Below are 24,758 nucleotides of genomic sequence, written 5' to 3' on the forward strand. Positions count from 1 at the left end.
TGTGCCCGTTTAGCAGCACGATAATCACGATCTAGGCTGCTCCACTGCACAAAGGTAACTTCGCCCGTCCTGACGTCACCACAAAAGTCCGACTCGTGAAAACTGTTTTTTCCTGCACGAAAACCCTGTGCGTGCGGCGTTATATAGAAAAAGGGGATATGTCATGCTGCGGTGTTTTGTTCAATTTCGGCTAAGTCACATACCCAGAAACGATGCTAACGGGACATGCATGTAGAGTAGACACATGCATATATGTTACACATTTTGCATTTGGGTTATCCGAGGAAACTCATCTGCAATTACTTGACCAAATATTGACTTGCAGTTTTCTCGGTTTGTGATTTTTCGACTTATCCCCTTATTGCATACAGAGGCTCAATTATTACTTGAAAAAGGGTTGGGAATTAGGGATGAAAGACATGTATGGCATGCTTATTATCTATGTGTCAGAGGGGGAAACCTATCAAGTTGCCGAACGGGCTAGGGTGAACAAACGGGCCCTTGGACCGCTTCCTGGATGCGAAAAAGTGGGTTAGCATGAGGAATGTGTTTACGAGCAAGCGGAATACACAGAGATAAATATTCCTTAGGATAACGGCATTTACAACTGCAGCTTTCTTTGTTCTTCTCTTTCTTTCTTTTATTGATTTATCTATTTTTATTTTATTTTATTTTTCATCAACACCCCAAGTGAACCAATAAGAAAAATGGATCAAGCGATCGCTGCACCATTATTTCCGCCCACGCAATGAGGAACCATCTTTTCCGGAACCCAAATTCGCGTTCTCGAAACAAGGAAAACCAACGACAACGCTCGATTGCTTCGTACGATGATAAGCCGTGTTTAAAAATCCGACATCACTATTTACCACACGAACTCACGAAATTTCGATGTCTGTCCAAGTCATTTTAGCGAACGAGAGCCCCATTTTTTATTGTATCTCATTACGGCCGATAATCCTGTAATCCCCAAGTGTCTCATTACGGCCAAAGTCTCAATACGGCCGAAGGTAGGCTCATTACGGCCGAAGATGTCTCATAACGGCCAAAAGTCAAAATATGTATTGTAACGTGCATTGACATGCAATGTTGCAGCCAGGTATGGATATACATAGCAGAGGGTATAAGCCATGCAGTGTGCCTGTAGGGCCCTTATCATATATATATAAAGATATTGTGAGACAATCAGTATGTTATCATACCACAGCACAATGCAGCATATTGTGTCATGTGTACACCCCAAAGGTAGTGCTGATGTTGCTGTGAAGCAGCAGGCTACTATAGGTGGAGTTAGCTACTTGTGGTGAGCTAGATGAACATCGGCTTTGTTGTGACGTTTTTTGGAGACATCCTACAGTCATTGGCCAAAAAGGAACACCTATCTCAGTCGACGTCAGTTTATTTCTATTCGCTTTACAATGGTACAATTCTTGCTTCTGGAATGAGTAGACCTGCAATAAGCAAAGAGCAACCGTGAATAGGCTAGAATATTTAAAAAAAAAAACAGGCATTTGACTCTACATGGCTGGTTTTAATGTGCACAAGCTGCATACATGTTGATATGTGTCCGTTATTTCATACAAGGCTAACACAAACCTTCATCTAGACAAAAAAATGACAAGCCTTAAAAATGTGACTTCCAGGTAAACACAATGCATAACCATGAGATGAATTTAGTTGCATTAGTTCATTCACTTAATGGAAACATGTGAATATGAAACAGTGATACATTACAATTCATGAAATGATGCATGCATGACTTTCCTTTTCTCCTTTCTTCTTATAAAAGTAGTGCACGAATTAACTCTCGTGCACTACTACACAATTTTTCACTTCACAACAGATCCGTATGATACAATTGGTAATCTTAACATCTCACCTCTTCAGCCAAGACTCCCTGGGCAGCAACATCCTGTTAGCCATGTTTTTTTTTTTTTTTTTTCGGAATCCTTCGCGTCCCCACAGAACATGACTGGAATGGAAAATAGCTATAAATAACAATGTACTTAAATGACTTCCTCTTGAAATATTTTTTGTAATCAGATATGCTTTTGCGCTTAGTACAGTGCAAAAGCCTGCGCAACATTTGCAGATGTTCGCGGTAAGCAATTCGAGGAGATCAATTCGAGTATGCCGACTTGTGCTTTTATTTTTGAACAAACATGACGACAAATTTGAACAAATGAAATATGGCTCACAATGATAAATGCTGCTGTACGGTGCGGCATTATCGATCTCTTAACTTCGAATGAATTTGCTGTTCCTAAACGCGCAACGAACTACAAACGGTGCAAATCGACTAACACATACCGAGCTACATCTATTACAAGCACTTCGGCTGTTTTGATTCAGTCAAATTACTCATATGAGAATGCAACTATGTGTGGATAACACACTGCTAAGCCAGACAGTCTACGAAAGCATAACTCACAAGAATTCTTGGTTCTCGGTCTTGGTCAACACAGCTCGATATACGTTGGGACTGTGACGATTCATTCAACTCAATTTTCACCGGAACAATACGCGCTGCTCGAAAGACAACGACGGATAATAAAGTGCCACTGAAGTCCGCTAATTTGCACGTTACAGCACTACAAATCGATAGATAATATTATTGCGTCGTAAACTACAACTGCTCGCTAACACACTAACACAAGAAACGAGATACCCAACGTTGCTAGACACCATCCGAACTTCCGAAGTGAGAGCGTAAGAGTATATATGATAAGATATCAAAACACGAAAGGAAGAGTATTGATCCCCCCTCCTTCTATAGCATGCAAAACGTGATTAGCGCTGAGATGAACATGCATGTCCATGACGCGAGTTATTTTCACTGATCAAAAAGAGGTCACGTGGGATTGCGTGACCCTTGCGAAATGTACAGCAATGTGCGGTGAGCATCATGGCGAAACGAAACTTTTAAATCGTGCATTGCACTTCATGGTAGCTGCCAGAAACGAAGCAGACTTATGAGACACTGGATTACAGGTATGTTGGCAACGTTTTCATTCCTGCATATCATTTCACATTACACTGTACGTGAATACATGGTGTCATGTCATGGGTGTCATGTCTCACGATGCTGGGGAAGTAGTTGCATGGGGAAGTGTGCATGGTCCTAGACTTTTATTTTTTGATCGCGTAATCGGAATATCGGCACCTCTCTCGTTGTGGCTTGCATGTGACCAACCAAATGCTGCTCCCTTACTAGCGCTTCTTACAAACGACAAAACGAAACGTGTGGGAATGTATATTTTTGATTACCCATATATAACGAGAAAATGTATCGTTTTCAGGTTGCTGCCACTACTCAATGTGCCCGCAATTGTCCTTCGTGTATGATTACACTAACGACATCGTCCACCACGGCGGAAGTGTTTTGCGCACACGCGTTTCAGCATGAAGCCTGCAGGTAACATCTGATGCTTACCCTTCGGATATACTGATTCTGAATCTAGATATTGTAGCTTAGAGGGATTCCGAATACCCAGAGTGACACACACTTATAACATTGTGACATCAGTGCAGTGCCATAAGCTCTAATGTAGTGCCCCACGAAAATGAACGAGGGGCAGTGGTTTATCCAGAATCCCAAGCACGAGAGGGGTGTTGCAAAAAAATTGTGGGGGAGGTCATCGTTATAGTTACGTCATTAGAGCTTAACATATCATTACAGACGTCCCTGAAGCTGAAATCGCAAGGGCACCCCCTGTAGGGGGTGCACAGGCAAAAAAGTTAGGGGGTGTAGGGGGGTTTGGATAAAGCACTGACGAGGGGGACTCCTCCAGCCCATGTAAAGCCTCATAAAACACCTCCTGAAATATTTTCCTGGCTATGTTCATAATTCTTGAATATGTTTTGAATATATGGAAAAAAAAGTCAGCTTGACAGCATATGTCTTATAGTCATCATCAAACAAGAGCATATGTCATTTTGTTCAGCGCCTTACGTACTTTTTTTAAATTTCAGGTGGACGTAAATTGTAGAAGACAGTTGGTGGGGGAGAAGATCATGGTCATAGGTCATGTGGCTCCTGGAGCTCCCAGTGGGCTCCCTTGTGGAGTAACTTTTCCGAACACACACACACACACAGTTTGCTCACAGAACCAACGAGTAGGATGTTGCTTGAATACTGAGAGAAAATGGCGTAACACATACAAATATCGTGTGACACATATGACAATAAAACATTTTTCACGAGGGATGCATGAAACACTGTCGCAATATTGTGTGCATGAACCATTGCGTGTGACACAAGCTGTGGGGGCACACCGCCTCGGACACACTTTGGGAAGCATAAAACACAGCGATTGCTAATATGGCGGATGCTTCTTTTTTCTTTTTGGCCGTGATGAAACATCTTCGGACAAAATGAGCCTACCTTCGGCCGTAATGATATTTTGGCCGTAACGAGACACTTGGGGATTAAAGGATTTTCGGCCGTAATGAGATGGTTACCCCATTTTTGGCAGCTTAGACTTAGCGGGGCGGTCGCGACGGAACAGCACGTTGGTTAGTTTATTATTAGGTTATTAAATGTTCGGTGTTTGCATTTTCATGTTTAGGTTAGTCTAAGTGCGCTTTGGCAGTTTGCCGCGCACAACTGTGCATTTTATAGCCATTTACATTTATTACATTATAACATTTATTTACAGTAGTTTTTCAACGGGGATTTGATCACTTTATTTTGAGGAGAAAACAACGAAGTTGCACACCGGCTTGACACAACAAATAACAATTTAATGCAGACGGTTGCGTCTCCCATGCGGGGAACATCATCAGTGAAAGCTAAATGAGAGACGACAGCAACCAGCGGATTACTTAACCAGGTCGGCGAATACTAGAGGGAGGGGGCCGCGATTGGTATTACACACTGAAGGTTCTCCTCGCACGTGCCATGACTCAAGCAGTTTCCTGGGACCCCACCTTTGTTCCCTCGCTAAGGTCACAGCATTGGCGTGGTCAAAAGAATGATCTGTTTTCCAACAATGCTCGGTGAGCTCAGTCTTAAATCGCGTTGCGTTTGTTGAGTTACGTACGTCACGTTCGTGCTCTTTTAGTCTTGTACTGCGCTTAAGCTGGATTCACACATGCGTTTTTTGAACGCGTTTCGCGTTCGCGGTGCCGCGAAACGCAAGCCGCAGAGCGTTTCCAGCCGCTTTTCGAGAACCGCTCCGTGCTGCAGCTTCGGATGGGAGAAACGCGAACGCTTTTCATCCGGCCAATCGGAGCGCTCGGAGGGGTGGAGGTGGCTTCCCTTTGGCGCCGGCGGGCAACGGCGGGCCTTCCGATACCGCGCTGGGATCTTTTGTCATTTGTACGTGTGTGTGTGTGTTTGGTGCTGCCGCATGAGTAAATTCCTTGTCAGCAATAGCTGTTTGGTGAATGAGCTGTCCGATGAGCTGGGAATTTACACAAACCACGGAATCGACGAAAATAATTAAGACTTGTGTGTGACCGCGTGTTGGTCGTCGGTAGGTAAACATATGTCTCGCTTCTTTGTCTGTTATTTCTCTGCTATTGTGTCACGTCTGTCATTCCAACGATTGATGATTCCAGCAGAAATGCTTCACGATAACTATAAAATGAATAACATGCTTCACAATGTAAATTTTGAGGAAGAGAGCTGGAAGTGTCGGTACGATCTTCACGTAGCAACAACAACGAAGCGCGTTTCCAGGATGGCGGCTCGGCTATTTGTGACAGGCCCCTCTCGGCGCCGCCGCGAACGCTGAGGCAGCGCCGCTTTTTGAAACGCATGTGTGAATGAGCCTTCACGGCCCGTCTCTCGGATGTAGGACACCTCGCAACCGAGACATTGTACTTTATAAACACAACACCCGCCTGGGACTCAGGGGGAATAGGGTCTTTTGGTTTGGAAATGATAATAATTGGGTGTTTACGTCGCGAGACAACTGAGATCATGAGCAACGCCACAGCGGTCGGTCTGTGGATTGCTTTTGCCCACCTGAGGGTTCTTTAACGTGCGATGAAAGCTCATCACACGGCACCCCGTATTTAACGTCCCTCGCGGAAGACGGCGTGTCTAAGCAACTTGTACCCTGCCACCAAGTTGCTGGCGTCCTCGGCCGGGTTCGAACCCGCGATCTCGGGAGGTGTGGAAATGAGTGATCGAAGTTTCAGGCAGGGCTTGAATGCAGTCTTGATTTTTAAGGGGAGGAGGGCTCGCCGAATAGGCTCTGATACACCTTTGCCGTATGGGATGGTGACGATGCTGTGTCGGAAATTGTCTTTCCTTCGAGTCCTTGGTTCGTGCATTCACTTTTGTGTGTTCTCAATGAAACGTAGCAGGTATCCTCGTTTCATGGTGTACTCCTTGATTGTCTGCTCCTCGGACGTACGTTGTTCCGGCCATGAGGCGAAATCTTCACAGCGGTGAAGCAGGGTTCTCACTACACTGCGTTTGTGTTCAATCGGATAGTAGGTGTTAGTTTCTGACACCCTGCCGGGTAGGCTGCAGCTGCAGTGTTCAAAGAAACCGACAGGGTAATGCCACTGGCTTGCGTGGCTGGTCCCCTCGGCCACCCCTGTGTCTGTTATCGACGATGGGTTCCGGATTCCGGGAATCCTCCGCGGACGCAGCCCTCGTTGGTTTCACACGAAAATGAGACGAGGCACTGGTTGACTCGTAATAACGACAGTGGTGAGTACGGGACAGTGTTCCCTGAGAGCCGTGTCGTCTTTCGTTATTTACGGCCCTCGTGGCATACGTGGGCAAACGTGCAACACGTGTGCCGGCCCATCCACACGTATATGTATATATTTGTATTATACTGTGAAGCGTCCTGGAGTGTGTCACGAATTGACAGTTCGTGGAATTTTCCTTGCACGTGACTGGGTGTCCCGTGGGAGAGTGGGTAAGATGAAGATGTATATAGGGAACCGCCATACTGGTTGGGAGGTCTTTGGATTGTGAGCGTTATGAAATAAAGATCGTGTACAGTCTCCACGCCTGGGCCTGGCCTGTCTTCTTGCGACTCTGCGGCGGACTTGCGGCTGCACCTGACCACCACTCCATCACTTCTACCACCACCCCGTGAGCGGGAAAACCCTAACTGGCGCAGTCGACAGGATAGGTGCAGCGTCATCATCAAGGACAGCAGAAGTCGGCCATGACCGAGAGGCGCCAAAGTCCAGAAACAGTCATCACATAGGAGCGACTGGAGGAGAAATATCTTCGGACAAGGCGATAGCCAGCAGGTGGGACGGCATCTTCGGGAGAGGTCCACCATCGAATATCACGGCGAAGTGGCATCGGAAGGAAAGACTTCGCAGGCCTATAGGCGCAAAAGGGTCGGAGGTGTCTGAGCTCATCGTGGAGTCCCTGAAGCAGGGGTGGAGCAACATAGCAGCGCTGGACGGTATCGGAAGGAGAGGTCCACCATCGTCTGTGGAACGACGCGACGGAGCGATGCCGAAGAGGATGACCCTGAGTTACTAACGAACAACCAAGGGACAATTATACAGTGTCCATCCTTGAAGTGGAAAGGGATCAACGTTGGACTGTTGAAGTCAACGGGAGAAACTGTGTCTGAGGTAGGCTCTTTGCGATATCCTTATTAGAGATTCACAATGTCGGTAGTGACGAGGCTAGGCGCAAAGAAAGGAAACTCAGATACAGATGAGGGCGACATTGTTGGCGATGCTCAAAATGTTCAGCATGCAACGAATGAGAACAGCTCCGGAGGAAGTAGCGACAGAGAAATCGAGAAGCTACGACTTCAGTTAGAGATTGAAAGGATAAAGCTCGCGCAGATTCAGGCGGGAGGTGACAGCGGCTATAGGCCTAACACGGAACATAGGAGTAGGGCGTGCGAATATGCCAGAGATCTACGTGGGGTTTTGACAGCGATGCCCGAATCAGAAGCTCTAGTGCCTGAGTGGTTCGTTAGCGTCGAAACTGTGTTCAAAAACTTTGGTGTGCCGGAAGATATACAAGGCACGGTACTGTTGGCGTATCTCAATGAAAAAATGAGGGCAGTCATTGCGCGGCACGGCAATGGGACGATCCTTTTGTACCCCGAAGTTAAAGAGAAAGTGCTTGCCGAACTGCGTTTAACGCCGGCCGCATACAAGAGACATTTCTATCAAGCGAGAAAAGGTGACTCGGAGTCGTGGGGCCCGTTTCTGACGAGATTGTCAGCTCTCTTTGACCATTACACAGTGAGCCGTAATGTAAAGACACTAGACGACTTGAGAGACCTAATTCTGGTCGACAGACTTACGTATGTAATGTCGGATGAAACACGCTCGTACGTAACGCTCGCAGACACGGGAAAATGGCACAGGCCCGGTAAAGTCGTCGAAATGGCTGAAAACTTCGAAGAAACGAAAAGAGGGGCGAAGCAGCGTAGAACGGTAGCACCGGCGACTCAAAGGCGGCCGCCTGAAGCAAGGGAGAAAATTGTCCCAGGGAAAAACAACGCTGGCAGCCGGGTTCCGATGCCGACACGCGAAATGTTAGGTCGTGTGGTTCATTGCTACAATTGCAAGGAAGAAGGCCATTACGCTAGGCAATGCCCTCAGACTTCAGTAAAAGAAACGGGAAGTAGATGTAATGAGCCACGGGTTCGACAGAACGACAGTTCTAAGCTGGTTGCTAAGGTAGCGCTATTACATGGGGATCAGATGAGCGCGACAATTGAAAGGGCGAAAGAGGGTGTGACCGCAGATCTAGTAACACTTAGAGTAGGCGACAGAGTTGTCAAAGCTCGTCTTGACTCGGGTGCAGACATAACGGTGCTGAAACGGAACATTGTTTCGTTTCCTGATAGCGAAATTGAAAGTGGTGAAATAAGACTGAGAGGTGCTTTCGGACACACAGTTGGTGCTCAGCTGATGGAAACACCTCTAGGAATAGAAACAGAGGATGGCTGTGGACAACAGGTTCTAACGTTGTGTGCTGTAACCGAAGAGCTAGCGCAGGGGATAGACGCGTTGATAATTCCTCACGATTTCGAGGAGATACGAAATGTAAATGAAGAGCTTGGTAGAGAAGCTGCGGAGTTAGCAAGCATGGGATCGATAGGAATCGAGCAAATAAAATATCGGGAGATATTTGAACCCCGGGGAACGACTGACGACGGTGAGGTAGATGAGGAGGTTGAGCAAAACCAAAATGCCTCTATTAATGTTGTCAGCATCGAGATTAATGCTGAACCCGAAATAAGAAGTGAGGAGTCGCGTAGGTTTGCGGCGGAACAAGGAGACGTATCCCTAAAAGAATCATGGGAACACGCTAAGGAAGGGTCGCACGGCATGATTGTAATCGATGGGTTGTTATACCATAACGACCGCACTGATTATGGTGACTGTCGGCAGTTAGTTTTACCGACATCTCGTAGGAACGAGGTACTGACCCTTGCGCATGACTCTCCATGGGGAGGTCATTTTTCCCAGAGGAAGACCAAACAACGGGTTAAAGGTGCTTTCTATTGGCCTTCGGTGGCAACGGATATAAAAAGGTATTGTCAATCATGTCATGGGTGCCAAACGTTCTCCAAAGCCAGGAGTACCGATCGCGTCCCGATCACTCCGTTGACTAGACCCGAGGAGCCGTTCAAAGTGTTGTACATGGACTGTATCGGGCCCCTAGATCCCCCGTCAGCACGTGGGTATCGATATGCGCTGTGCATAGTAGATCTTTGCACGCGGTGGCCCGAAGTTGTACCGCTTAGGTCTCTAACGGCTAAGGCTACATGTCAGGCATTGGTTGATGTGTTCGCGCGATATGGCGTGCCCGAGAGCATATGTTGTGACCAAGGGACAGACTTCACCAGTAAGCTGACGCAGGAGTTAGCACAGAGAATGGGAGTACAGATGAGATTTTCGACTCCCGATCACCCCCAGAGCAACGGACTCGTTGAACGTTGGAATGGGACGTTCAAAGCGATGCTACGTCACGTTGTAGACGAGGAGGGCAGAGAATGGGACCGTTATATCCCGTGCCTCCTATGGGCATACAGGGAAGTACCGAATGAAATTACAGGTTTGTCACCATTTCAGTTGATGTTCGGTAGAGCTCCGCATGGTCCTCTCGGCATCTTGCAGCAAACATGGGCAGGCGATTGGACACCACCGACAGGGCTAAACAAGCCGGCGGGAGAATATCTAAGGCAGCTCCGCGAGCGAATGTCTAAAATGTCCACAGAGGTATCCGAAAGGGTGCAGAGCGCACAGCAGGCGTACGCAGGTAGATACAACTTGAGGGCGCACGCGAAAGCATTTCAACCCGGCGACAAAGTGCTGATACTCGAGCCTGAATCAGCAAGCAAAATGAAAGCAAAATGGAAAGGTCCTGCGGAAGTAACGGAAAGGGTAAGACCTGATAGTTACAGGGTGAAAATGCCTGATGGTAGCGAACGCTGGGTTCATGCGAATAAATTGAGGAGTTATATTGCTCGGGTTAACGCGGTAGGAGTTATATTCGGCGAAGACGTTGAATTTGGAGAAGTAAACACGTGTCCAGTTCATACAACACAAGACTGCCCCAGAGTAGTAGATAATTCCGTGAATCAGCTAAATGCTAAACAAAAGACAGAATTGGACGAGTTGGTAGCGGAATACCACGAGGTGTTCAGTGAGAATCCGGGAAAATGTAATGTAGGGAGCCATCACATACGCTTGGTTCCTGGAGCAAAGCTTGATAGGGGCCACATTTACAAAGTACCGGTAGCATTGAGGGGCGAAGTTGACAAGCAGGTTGAGGAATTGCTACGATGGGACTTCATATACCCCGTCGAGAGTAATGTTGCGCACCCCGTACTATGCGTATCGAAAAGGGATGGCACCATGCGCATGTGCGTCGATCACCGGAAATTAAATACAGTCACAGAACAGGATCGCTTCCCCATGGAAAACATAACTGAACTTATCTATAAAGTGTCAAAGTCGCGCTTCATATCTGTATTAGATATGACAAGAGGGTACTGGCAAATTCAGATGGACCCTGAATCGCAGAAATACACTGCCTTTGCCACCCCTAGTGGTCTCTACGCGTGGAAGGTGATGCCTTATGGGCTTCGGAACTCGGCTGCCACATTTCAGCGAGTGATGAATGGTTTACTAAGGCAGCATAGAGATTACACGTGCGTGTATATTGATGACATTGCAGTTCATCCCAATTCATGGGAGGAAAACATCCGACATTTAAAAGCAATTCTCAGTACACTCAGGGAGAGTGGCCTAACTGCGAACATAAAGAAATGTCGATTTGGAGAGCCGAAAGTCAAATACTTAGGTCATTGGGTCGGTTCCGGCGTACATTCACCGGACCCGGATAATGTCGCGGCCATAACGAAATTGCAGCCGCCGACTGACAAGAAAGGGTTAAGAAGTGCGCTGGGTATGTTCAACTATTATAGGGAATACCTACCTAACTATTCAGAACTAGTACTCCCGTTGACCAACTTGACCAATCGGCGCGTACCAAATAGGCTGCCATGGAATGCCGAAGCAAAGAAGGCGTTTGAGGTGGTGAAGGAGAAGCTGGCTAAGATCCCAGAGCTGGTGTCACCAGACCCGCGTCACGGATATACCTTGACCACGGATGCATCCGAAAAAGCTGTGGGTGCATGCCTGTCTCAGAGAATTGACGGTCAGGAGAGACCAATTGCCTTCCTGAGCAAGAAGCTGTCCGATTCACAATCAAAATGGTCAACAATTGAGAGGGAGGCATTTGCCATAGTATGGGCACTCGGGCGTCTGGATACGTGGCTGTTCGGGGCAAAGATAAAGGTGCTCACCGATCACAATCCCCTGGCGTATTTGGCACGCTCGTCTCCTAGCAGCGCACGGCTAACGCGCTGGTCTCTCGCGCTCCAGAAATATGAGCTAGAAATTTCCCATATAAAGGGATCGCACAATAAATGTGCCGACGCGTTGTCGCGGTTAGATTTTTAGTTGTGCCAGATTGGCTACATAAAGACATGGTGGGTTCCTTGTAAGTGTCGTATAAAGGGCCTTTCCTGACGGCGTAACAAATTGTGTAAAAGAAAAAAAAAAGTGCATTGCCAATGAAAGTTCTGTACAGCGTTGGTACTATGTGTATAACTTGTCAAGTGTATCATTTACGAGTGCAAGCTGTATAATACGCAGAAATTCTTTGTGTTGTGTGTTGCACTTTCCAGAGGCCAGTGCAACACATTTTTGGGGGGGAGGTGTTAGTTTCTGACACATTTGTATTATACTGTGAAGCGTCCTGGAGTGTGTCACGAATTGACAGTTCGTGGAATTTTCCTTGCACGTGACTGGGTGTCCCGTGGGAGAGTGGGTAAGATGAAGATGTATATAGGGAACCGCCATACTGGTTGGGAGGTCTTTGGATTGTGAGCGTTATGAAATAAAGATCGTATACAGTCTCCACGCCTGGGCCTGGCCTGTCTTCTTGCGACTCCGCGACGGACTTGCGGCTGCACCTGACCACCACTCCATCACTTCTACCACCACCCCGTGAGCGGGAAAACCCTAACTGTAGGATTCGAAATTTAAGAAGTTGCCAGTATCACAGGGCTTACGGTAGACGGAAGTTTGAATCTGGCCGGTGGTGAGGCTGCGTATTTTGCGGTACGCCCAATTTTTCGATACCGGTTCCCCGGATTTTTCATCTTTCGACGCTCCTTTCTGGTTGCGCGTGGGATGACCCAAAACCTGTACCCGTCTGTTTTTGAACCGCGAAGAAAGGGAGGCCTACTGACGAAGATAAGGAAAAGCTCCGGGTCACCGGGGATTCTCCGCTGAACTAGTCACTCTACTCTGAACGAAAGGTCTGGTGTAATGTGAAGTACCCTGTGAAAACCAAGGAGTGTCTAAAAATGTTTCTGTTGAGTGTACTGAAGTTTTGGGGTAATCATCAGCGCATTATGAGACGGAATTTGTGCTCCCTTCCGGCGCGTCAAGTTCCTTTCATTTTATCTTGTTCATTTATACATAAAGACGGAGTTCAAGGAGTTTTAGGAGCTTCCTTCTTCTCCTGTTTTCTTTTTTTGAGTAGCTGTTTCTAAATGCAATGCATTTATTTAGACTGATTGAGTGTAAGTATTGAGCCTATCAAAAGGCCGAAAATCATAACGCCGAACTATCAGAAGGCCGAAAGCCAAAAGGCCGAACACTCATAAAGCGTGAACCGCATGACCCGAAAAGCGTCCGAATTCTTTCCGAACCGAATTCGGGACCGAACTTTTTCGGAGAACAGAATTCTGTGCCGAATTCGGCCCGATCTGGCCAAGACAGATTTCTCCTCCGAAATGGGAAGTGACGCCAACCGAAAAAGTAGAAGTATCCAATGGCTATTCAGCCGAAAGGAGAACCATAGCAACGATGACGTAGCAATCGGGTTTACTGTTGCCGTGTGTGCGACTTCTACCCCTATGAATACAGGGATTATCTCATTGACCTGGATGGTTGAAAGGCGTTCCCCAAGGCCAGAAGTCTTCGGCCGAAATTCGGGGCGCATTTCGGTAGCATGCGGTGATGCACAGAAAAAAGTTCGGTCCCGATTTCGGTTCGGCCAGTTTTTCGTGCCATGCGGTTCACCCTTAACGCCGAACTATCAGAAGGCCGAAAGCCAAAAGACCGAAAAATCACAACGCCGAACTGTGAGAAGGCTGAAAATGGAAAAGCGAAAGAGACACAGGGTGGACACCCCAGTGAATGACCACTGAATGGGATGGTGGATATTATGAAACAGTTTTGTGGCTCTTGTATTACAAACCAAATAACTGGAATGCATAGCATTTGGTGCTCGGAAATAGACTAGCCAGAGAAGATTTAAAAAAAAAAACAATAATCTGCATCATGTTTACTACGAAAAGAACGCGTGTGCTGGGTAAAGTGCGGATAATTGCGCACTAAAAGCCCCTGAAATATAGCTGCAACTATGAACTGAAATCTAGCCGAAGAAGCACACCACAGCCAACCGAGTGTTATCATTCGCTTTGCGGATTTGTTGAAGTTGGGAGACATGGGGTCCTTTTATTTCCTTTTTTTCGTGTGTTAATGAATAATTTAATTTACATTCTATTCAACGAGCAACATAAAATGGATATAATTCGCTGCATGAGCTCGCTAGCGATATCGTTCGCTGGATGCTAGTATTTCTGTACTGTTGGTCAGACACAGGTTTTACAGGGGATCTGTTGTTACGACACGCCATTTTCGCCTTCCTCCCACAACTCGGGAAGCCATCTTCCTCACAGCCCGAGAGCCCATTCATCGGGGACTAAAGGGGAGACAACGAGGTCAGCTTTCCTGGAACCACTGCCGACTCCGACCTGATTCCCAGGGACGTCGCCTATTTAAGCAAACGCTGTGTCCCGCCAAAGAGATAACTCCTGTATACTTCTGTAAATACACTTTCTGTTTCGTTGTGCTCCTTGCCTCTGCCTATGTTCCTGCCCCAGGATGTTGGGATCGGCCTCGCTACCATCCGGCGGTTCGCAACACTGCACAAAATGTCCCCGGACAAAATGTCCCTGGCTGCCCTCCCTCACTACGAAATGAAAGTTCCTGTTGCACAGTTGTTGCTAGCTTCCGTGACATTTTTGTCGTGGATTTTTTTAATGTTTTATTTTAAAAGATTTATTTCGGCGTACAGCCCTACCCACAGCTGGGCACGCCCCCTACGCGCTTCCGGTCAAGAGATCCAACGAGTCAAGAGATCCATCGAGTCATGAGATCCAACCGGTCACGTGACAGGCGAGTCAAAAGATCTAAAGCGTCAAGAGTTCCAACCCGGTCAAGAGATCCAACGAGTCAGGAGATCCAACCAGTCACGTGACAGGCGGGTCAAGAGATCCAACCAGTCAAAGCGTCACACTGGTCGGGATTCGCGACAGAAAAGAAAGTCTATTCCTTACCATGTTCATTGCAGAACGATTGCGCTGTACGTAGCATTAAGTTAGGAAGTAATATGCCCCGTAACAGTGAAGACTTTTCGGTGTTTTCTCCCTTCTTACCACACACGCACAAAAAAAAGTAAGCGAGAAAATCCTGTGGTTGTGCTGTAGGTTACGGCGGCGGTTAGGCCCTATATCCTCCAAATGCCCATTTCCACCGACGTCCCAAATCAACCAAAAGCTCATTTCATCCGAAAAAATGTTCGGAGGTTCTGGGCTTTCGGTTGATCTGGGCACGCGGGTGGCAGTGACCCATATCCCCCAAATGTTCTTTTCATCCGAGCGCCCAGAACCACCGAAAGCGGGATACTTGAAAGCACACGATTCCTCTGTTTGCCAGGCAGTGGAGGAAGGGTGAGCGGTTCTTGGGTATGCAAGAATCGAATCCTGCAACTGATTCAGAAGTGACGTTTGCCAAGGAAAGGTATTATTGATGTCGATCGCGTTCAAGAAGTGATCCGATCTGAACAGAGAGATATTTTCCATGCGAGTGACTGGGGTCCAGGCACTGTGTACGTCATCATAGTGGAAAGCGCCCACAGCACAGGTCTCGAAAAAGGTTGCAAAAAGGACCTCCTCCTTTACCTTTCTTTTATGCTGTCTGTTAATACAGTTCAGACGTTCAGAAAACATGCTATTAACCGGCTGAAACAACCCATAGAAAAAGCTTGCAAACAGTATGAATGCATGAGAGCAACATATCGTCTGAACTGTCAATCTCCTCAGAAGGCGCTTGAGGTTTGTGTGTTTTCCACCGCCCTGCTATATGTCCTAGCCACAGAACATAGCACTCCCACCATGCTCTGTTTCCGTGACTCATGACGCGGACCTCCATGACCTTCCGAAGGTAGTGCTTCTCCCGTCAGCAACATGCATACCAATACATTTCATTTTCGGAATATCTCTCCGTTCAGATCACTTCTTGAACGCGATCTCATTTGTACAACGTGTGACGTGTCGTCTCTATATCCACCCAAGCTCAAGCTCCTTTAATATAGATTTCGTGCATCAGCTCTCATTTTTATATCAGTCATCTATGTTACATCTCTAAGAGGAATTATTAGTAAGTAAGGGAACAAAGGAAGCTGTGTAAGTCAATGGGCAGCATACATCACGCTATTGAACATTTCGAGCACCGGATGAGCAGCAGCCAGGGACCCACAGGACCCTCTCAGGTAAGTTGCAGGAAGTACAGCTCTAAGCAGAGTTAACTGGTACACCATTCGACTGCCGAATCGGGAAGAGAGACACCCCAGCGGCGCTTAGGAGAAATAAAAGGAAATAATGTTTCCACTGTCCTACTTGTGGCGAATTTGGGTGGTCGTTTTATGGCAACACGGCCTACCGCTCGGAGATTGCTAGGTCGGCTCAGGAGCTGGGTCACGTGACAGTTGCCACCGGAAGACGAGTGCCAGGGATATCAGGATCAGGCTCGCCTCATCCCTTTTGAGTCAGGGCAGAGTTCGTACACTTGGATCACGCTAGGGACATCGTGGTCGCCCGTCTTCGGGTTCCGTCGTCTTTCTAAATCACGTGAACTTCGACGTGCGGGCCAATCAGGGTACTCGCCACCGTTGCAGAGCGGATTTGACGACACCAGATATAGTTGGGCAACCCGCTGCTCGATCGCTTCGGGACCGGACGAAAAAAGTGCTAGCTGGCAAATTCCGGGCGCTTGGAAAGTGCCATACGAACATGCAAGATTGCTTGACTGCTCGGGATCTGGCAAAAAAAAAGTTGCCACGAAATGACCACCCGAATTCGCCATTGTAAGTCGGCCCAGGACGCACACTAACCCCCCTGTTATCCACTCTTTCCTGCTGTCCTCTCTCCATCTGTCCACGTCTGTACTCCGCTCATAGCCACAGTTGCTTCGCGGCGCTAACACAGAATAAAAAAAATTCGCGATTGTGCTGCGAGGGCGTCGCGAGGGTGTCCTTCGCGTGTATCAGTGAGATAAACGAATCGCATCCGTGCGATATCAGCCGGCATACGCTTTCACATAATCGCCGCAAACACAAACAAACACCGCGATGATAACCATAGCTAAGGGCAATGCCGAGTCAACAGCTCATGGCAAAGCGGATACCCCCACAGCAATAGTGGGACAGTCAAAACACTATTCGCCTTTATTTCTCGTAAGAGCCGCTGGGGTTGCTCTCTTCCCGACTTTAGCTTGTGGTTGTGGCGAAGTGGCGTTCCAGTTAACTCTGCTTCGAGCTGTACAGTGGCTTCCCGCATAGTCGGGAACCGCAAGCGTGTCCTTTGAAGTATCCCGCTTTCGGTGGTTCTGGGCGCTCGGATGAAAAGAGCATTTGGGGGATATGGGTCACTGCCACCCGCGTGCCCAGATCAACCGAAAGCCCAGAACCTCCGAATATTTTTTCGGAGGAAATGAGCCTTTGGTTAATTTGGGACGTCGGTGGAAATGGGCGTTTGGAGGATATGAGCTGCTACCCAGAACGGATGCTTGTTACCAATAATATTGAGCTCAACTTACAAAGAATCGTAGGCCGCAGGGCCTAAAACTTATCCAATTGTCGCGTTCTTTTCATTGGCCCCCACCCTTATCACGTTATTCTATTCTTTTACTGACCGTGCGGGAAAATACTGTCTGACTGTGCTTTCCAATCAACATTGACCCGTCACGTTCATTGACCTCAACCCCAAAATGCAGGGTATACTGCTGGATTCAGAGTCTTTGTACTTTTGTGTCCATTGGCGCAACCGTCCCCACGTTATGCTAGAACTGAAGTTTCCTACCAATAATAATGGGCCCAGCCGCAAAGTGCTTTGTCTTTGTCCTTTTGTGGACGGCGGGAAAAATTAAGGGACAACTTGATATAGAAAAGCACACATACACCAAAAGGAAAAAAAAAAATATGTTCGGGCATATGAAGCTATCTTTCGTATCCTGAGAGAGTCCATAATCAGACGGTTCCGCCATGCAGAATGTCTGTCCACAACAGCGACTTGACTCTTCGACTATACGAAGTGTTTGAATAATCAACGTGTTGGAAACAGCAGCCGGCCCACCCAACGTGAGTGTACGTAGCCCACGCTAACTGTAGAAATAATCTCTAACACGAAGCGCTGAAAAAAAAAAAAAAGACATCACTCCTATAAATCCTGTGTTACAAACAGGTTGATCTTACAATGCAACCACCTGTTTTTAACACAAATGACATAAGAGAACTCTCGGCCTTTCTTTGACTGCGCTATGTGTTACAAAGTGAGTAACTAAGTCAATGAAAATGAGATGTTGATTTCCCACCTGCATTTGTATTCTATTTATACCGCACGTAAAACGAGTCCCTCGTATTTCGATACGAGTAATTTCTGCTTAGCAATGTTAGAGTTAACGACGTAACACAAAGGGGTCAAAAGATCCAAGCCTGGCGAATCCTCAGACGAGTCAAGAGGTCCAACGGGTCAAGAGATCCTCCGAATCAAGAGATCCATCGGTGGATCTCTTGACTCGATGGATCTCTTGACCCGTTGGATCTCTTGACGTGGAATCGTTTCGTACGCTATAGCGCAGTTCGACGAAACGTACCTTTCGTGATACTCTTCTTGCGGAGACGATTCTCCGGGGGACATTTGTTCCGGAGACGAAAATCCGGCCTCTCGGGCGAGCTTTGATTATATTTGTTTATTTATTTTATTTGGATAATGCTGCCGGCCATCAGTGAAATGGCATGATATGAAACGATTTCTCCGTGACCATTCCTTCAGTTGGCAACTAGCGCTCAGATTCATCTCTGGAAATCCCGATTTTGTAATTCCATCTGTGTCTGTGTTGACCTACAACAATAGTGATTCGCCTAAAATGCGCATAAATTTTGCTGACATGGTGTCCAGTTCTTCAGCTTTTTCCACGACCGAATTCCACATTTTAAAGTTCGGATTGAATTAACTGAGACTTCAGCATCCCACACAACGAAATCTGAAGGAAAATTTACGCTTCAGAAGTTCTTCTAAAAAAGATAAAAAAAAAACATATGTTTTCTTGTCTCACATGATAAGGGGGTCGAAGTGCACTTTTTCCTACACTCAAACAAGAACCTCTTACGTTGTCAGGTGACCATTATTTTTTTACTCTGTGTCCTTCTATTTTTTGTCGAATCGTTTTTCTTGGCGTTCAGGAAAAAAAAGAACAGCCTCTGTTAGGAATATCGCGACTCCCGCTGCGAGGCCTCGCCGCTCGACCTTTCCGTATGTTCCTTGGTTGGTTTCTTGTGTGTCGACCCGAAGCCTTTATCTTCTTCACCTCATTTGTACGGTTTGGGAATAGCACACCAACCCGAGACGAAAGGAAGTCCCCTGTCACTGGGGATTGTCGACTGCCATCATTTTTCTGGGCTGGTGTAATATGAAAGAAAAGGAGGGAAAACAGGGGTGAAAGGAGTCTTTCAAAAATATGTTACTGAAGTTACCGGGTAATAATAAGCACTCTATTTCGCGACGGAAATTTTGAAAAGTATTTTGCACCAACGCCTTGAAAATTAATTCAGATATTTGATAATACTTACTTACCAGAAATATACATACCAAAATGTCATTTTTGCACGAATAATATAGGTATTATCAAGGTAAATTGCGTGTAAGCGAGTGCAGATTTTCCAGACTGGCATTGTAAGCCCTGTGTGCAGGCAATGTTTATAGCCTAATTTACAGCCGCCGGTACATCCAGTTGAGAGCCTCCGAGATACCGGCATCTCGGGCGAGCTTTGATAGCCTATGAGGTAACCTTTCCGTGGCCATTTCCTGATTCCTTAATTGGCAATCGACTAGTGCTCAGACTGAATGTTGGCAACATTCATTTATAATACCATCTCTGTGTGTATTACCCAGATTACCATCCGTACTATCCGATCACACTTGTACGTCGGCATACATTAAGTATGCACTAGTACAACAATTCGAAGAGCAACTAAAATACCATAATCAGTCAGTACGGACGCCACTGACTTGTGAAAACAATAATTATAGCATAAATATATAACAACAAAATAAAAATAACAAAGTACTCATATAGCAATAGGAGACAAGCAAAAAGACGTGAATGTCTCGCATTGAACTGCGGACCTTTTGTATAAAAGTCTGACACTTTCCCTCTCGACAAACAGCGCAGAGGGAGCGTGCCACCTTAAACTCGCTACCTCAACCGTGCACAATGGGGATTATTTCGGAGTCGGAGGCGAACGGCGCGATAAGGCACGGCGAGCGTGGCGCCATCTAGAATCGGGAAAATCGTGAATCGGAGTTGCTCCCCGACTGGTATGGCCACTTACTAAATATAATGTTATCTCTATCCATCACATGTACCAATATAAATTATCACTGACATATAGAAAAGCTTGACAATATTGAGACTCTTGAAAATAACAGAACTTTTGTTGAAATAGCCAATCTGTCACGATTAGCTTACACATATTTTCATCGCCACCCGCTCACCTGGAATATCCCAAAACGTACAACATCATATGGTGACGAAAGACTACAATATACACTCCCTGCTTTGCTCAATAATGTTGATATAGACCTACTGAAGTCTTGCAAAAAACTGGTTGGAGAATACATCTCCAATTAAAACAAAAATTGTTTTCTTCTGCCTTGCTGCTGTGCTACGTATCTTTAAAGATAACTTTGTTGTTATCATGATAAAAGTTCGGTTGTGCTACTGCATGGGAGCAGATGCTTCGTCAAATCACGGAAGGTGACTTTATGTGTCTGCTGCCAATCACTTATGTGATCAAATAAATGTTATTATTAGTATTAAATAATATTTCCCGTTCGGGTTAATGGGGTCGTCGGCCCATAAGTGTAACAGCCTCCAACTGGGATGTGATTGGCTGGCAGCAACCTGAAGTGGGAGCCAGAGAGCTCTTGCAGTTCTTTTCAGACTATTCCTTTTATCTGATTGGCCTAACGCAGATGGTGTTGTACGCGACTACTGTTGTCTTTTACTTTTCTTGACCCATTTCGCACTCTATTTTCAATACCCGCAAAAGCATATAGCTCGTCCCACAGTCCCCGCTGTCACGACATCGTCCGACATATCTCTATCTGGTAGATATGACAGGGTTTTCCATGCTAAGTCGGACCAAATACGATCTTGATTCGAGTCCCTCCCCTCGTGAAACACCTCTTGAAAGTGTTCTTACAGCCGAATTCATGAACGAGCTTCGACTCGAAACTCGACTCGAGCTGCTCCTCGAGGCCGGTTTTGCGCTTCGTAAATCGACCTTGACTCGAAACGCTCCTAGGGTGGAAGAATTCCCTCGCGCATTCCTGGAAAATCTTGAGGTAGCATCAGTGCTACTTCGAGAACGCTCCTCAACTCGGGTTTGGTTGGTGTCATGACAGAAGACAGGTCGTTCGCTGCGTTCATCGGGCGTTTTGTGCCACGATGGCCCTTAACTGGGTGCTGACGGCACTACTACTGTGCGACGACGTTCAATAAGGGGCCATCAAACTCCCTTTAAACATTTTGATGATCACGAGTTCCTGATGTGGTATACGGTATCGCTTCATGAAGACAACCCTACGAAGCCATATGGGCATGTTGCCGCTGGAGGAAAGTGTGTGCAACCGTGGGCTTACCGCTACCTCCTCTGCTACAGCTGCCTGTCGACATGTGATTTTATGGCATTAGGACTTTTCGGACTCTCGCGGGAGACTTTGTGAATGCGTCAGAGCCGACTGTTTGCAGCGTTGTGGGAAAAAATCCCACACCTTCTCGCAAGCACACTTTTCAAAACAATTAAAGTATAGTAAATTTTCCTTCTGTTGCGCTGCTTAGCACAAAGAAGGTATGTTTCAAGGATGTTTTCACGCAAAAAGTGGTACGAAAAAAGAAACCGTGCATTTATTGGACATTTAAAAAAATAAACAACTGATCAGCCTGCTCAATTTGTTCTGTTTCTACGTTACCTTTATATTGTATCAACCTGGACCAACCTCAGCTATGTCAATCTGGACCAGCCCAAATCTTTCATTCACTTTTTTTTTTCTTCCTTTTTTGTAGTCGAAGAAAAAGCATGCACCTTTCGTCTCAAACGGTCGCGAGAGTTCTGTTGCATCCCTCCCCCTTTTATAGGCAGAGTGCGAATGAGGGCCATAAAAGTTCGTACGACATGCTCCTGGTGCCTCCCAAAGAATGGTCTCCCAGATTCTTTCGAGCAGCCTTGAACTCTCGGGATGTTGTTGTAAAATCGTTTTTGTTTGTTTGCTTGTTTATAGCTGCCCTCTAAGCGTTCGGTAGACGTGGCAATCCGCTAACAAACAGCATTCACGCTATACATATTGTAACATAGAATAGTGACAAGCACTGACACCATCTTTCATATTATTTGATATGGGGTGACCATGCCATTAAGCTAGCTGCTGCCCTGCTGCCGTTGTGGCTGTAGTTGCCAGACCAGAAAACTAGAAAACCTATGTATCTGTCGTTTGCCCTGTTCGAAACACCTGCACCTTTCTTCATACACTTGCAATCCTTTGTGTTTGTATATGCACGTCGCTCGAAACAAAGTAAAGAAATATATTGATTTTTCATGTCATAAGTGTGTTTTAAGCAAGAAAATCAATATTTGCTAGGGGTCGCGAAAGACGGCTGGGGACGAGAGTACACCTTTATTCGAGGACAGTTTCTCGAGGAGCGCCTGGAGGAATCCCCGAAACTGGTTCATGAAACGCATGTGCTCTTTGAGTGGAGGAGCGGCACTTTCCTCCACCCGTTGGTGTAGAGGCGGGGCGTCGAGTCGCGGCTTGTTCATGAATTCGGCGGTGAGATTTGAGTAGAAGAGGGATCTTGGACAGGTTAGGGGATTGGCAACACGAAACCGAAGCCTTTGGTAAGTGTAATAATCCGTGCCTTTAAAGAGTATGCACACATTAGTATGACACGTTTCGGCTGCACCACCAGTGTCCGCCATTATGAGGTTTCAATGTGCTTGTTCTTACAAGGTTTAGCGTGTGCAAACGACGTGTACGCGATTTTAAGTGCGTGTATTTTTGAATACACGTTACACATGCTGGGTCATTTAAGCTAACATCGACCATCGCGTTGCATTATTCCAAACTATCATTAGCTTCTTCAGGCATAATTCCGTCCCTTGTACCGTCACATTCCGTTCTTGCAGACTATGCACTGATCTTATTAGATATCTTATTAGATTAGATTATTATTGACCTTATTAGATGATAGATTAGACAAGAGCAGTTCACGGAATGGCCGCGAACAGTGGAATCGAACTTACCCTCATCAACAAAAGAAGCAAACAGAAGGGGGCGCGCATCGATCACTGTAATCCTCTCTCTGATTTTCCTAGCCCGCCTCCCATTCGCAAAGACGAACAAAAACCAAGGGTGGTGTTGAATGAATGGCCGTTGTGTTTTCAAATGTCTCGTATTACGTATGGTGCATATCTCTTCAAAACGAGAGTTTTTTTTGAGATTATTTGCACATTTCGGGCTTTCAGACTATTGGTAATTCATTTTAAGCGTACCATCAAAAGAAATAGCCTTATTTCTTGTGAAAGCGAAACGCACTGGATCACACAACCTGTTTCGGCCCTCTTTCTAGCTATACTAGCTAAGCTAGCAATACTTTCACGACGTGCACTTCAAATCTGACGTATTAGTCCAACGTAATTGCAGAATGGACTTTACTGAGGAAAAATGGTGCATCCAAAGATGTTATGGCCTTAGCTAGTGCGCCAGAAAAACCCAAATCAAATCAAATCAAACATTCAAAGATTGACACACCCAGAGAGTACGAATCACTGAGTGACACAACGTTCGAATTACTGTGATGGTAATTTAAACGGAACGCTTAGGGTCGATTCACGCGGTGAAACTTTAGCGGCGCGCAACCTAGGTTGCGCGTTGCGTGTGAACGGGTTGCGCAATCCGGTTACTAGACTCCACAGATAGCCCCACGAGCGATCATTTTCGCAGCCTTCAGGCACAACCTGTTCATCACTTGGATTCTCCTCCGAAGACATGCAATCGCTCAGGCTGTCTGTCATGGCATCACTTCCGAAACGTAAATTCCGCAGCCCAGCCTGCACGGTTTGCGAAGCAGAGGGGTTGGACTCGAGGGAGCGTTACCACAACAAGCTGCCATCCTTTGGCATGGAAGGCGTCGCCTTCCGTTGGTTGCTTGATTCCGCTAAATTTGACTTCTTCAACTTCTTAAGTTCTTCGATTTGCTTTCTTAAATCTCATACGTGTATCTCAAATAAATATCCAATATATATTTTACACTACGTCACTTGCTTGTGTCTTGTCGTTTGTACTCCGCTTTTACGTGAACTAAAGAGGCCGAAGCAAAGAATGGCGGGGAGTTTCGGTTTGCATCAGCGTGGTTTCCGTTGGTTCGCAGAGCAGCGTGATGATGACAGTTAACTGTGTTTAGCCTTCCACGAATTGCTTTCGTCCCCGTAAGGACTTGCTATATTTGTTACGGTTTCTTTATTGCTAGCACAGCACTTCATATCACTGCTTCAACACGTTATACGCGGTAAAATGCTTTACTCTGCCGCAACAAGTAAAGGGCTATCGGTGCTGTAGACGATCTAACAGATACGGTATGATCCACAACATTTACGGTGTGATACCGACAACACTGCTCAATTCTACGTACAGCCCTTTGTCACAGAGCACAGATGCACAGAGCTGGTCTCGCCTCCTCCGCTGGCCATCCTCGTTCCCTCCTTCCTTTCTTCCCTCCATCTCCACCCGCCCGCTTCACCGTTCTGTTATGAGACGTGACCGCGTGCACGTGACTTCGCCCTCGCAGGGTTGCTCGGCTGGAGTTATGGGACAGAAACT

The 24,758-nt window shown here is 46.5% G+C and overlaps 1 protein-coding gene across 1 annotated transcript; it reads left to right on the forward strand.

The window, feature by feature from the left end:
• Positions 1-7,596: 7,596 nt before the first annotated feature.
• LOC135377912 (uncharacterized) lies at positions 7,597-11,925 on the forward strand. The gene has a single exon (XM_064610672.1). The coding sequence runs from the start codon at positions 7,597-7,599 to the stop codon at positions 11,923-11,925; it is 4,329 nt and encodes a 1,442-aa protein (XP_064466742.1).
• Positions 11,926-24,758: the final 12,833 nt, after the last annotated feature.

This window comes from Ornithodoros turicata, chromosome 1, assembly GCF_037126465.1.
Source record: "Ornithodoros turicata isolate Travis chromosome 1, ASM3712646v1, whole genome shotgun sequence".
NCBI lineage: Eukaryota > Metazoa > Arthropoda > Arachnida > Ixodida > Argasidae > Ornithodoros > Ornithodoros turicata.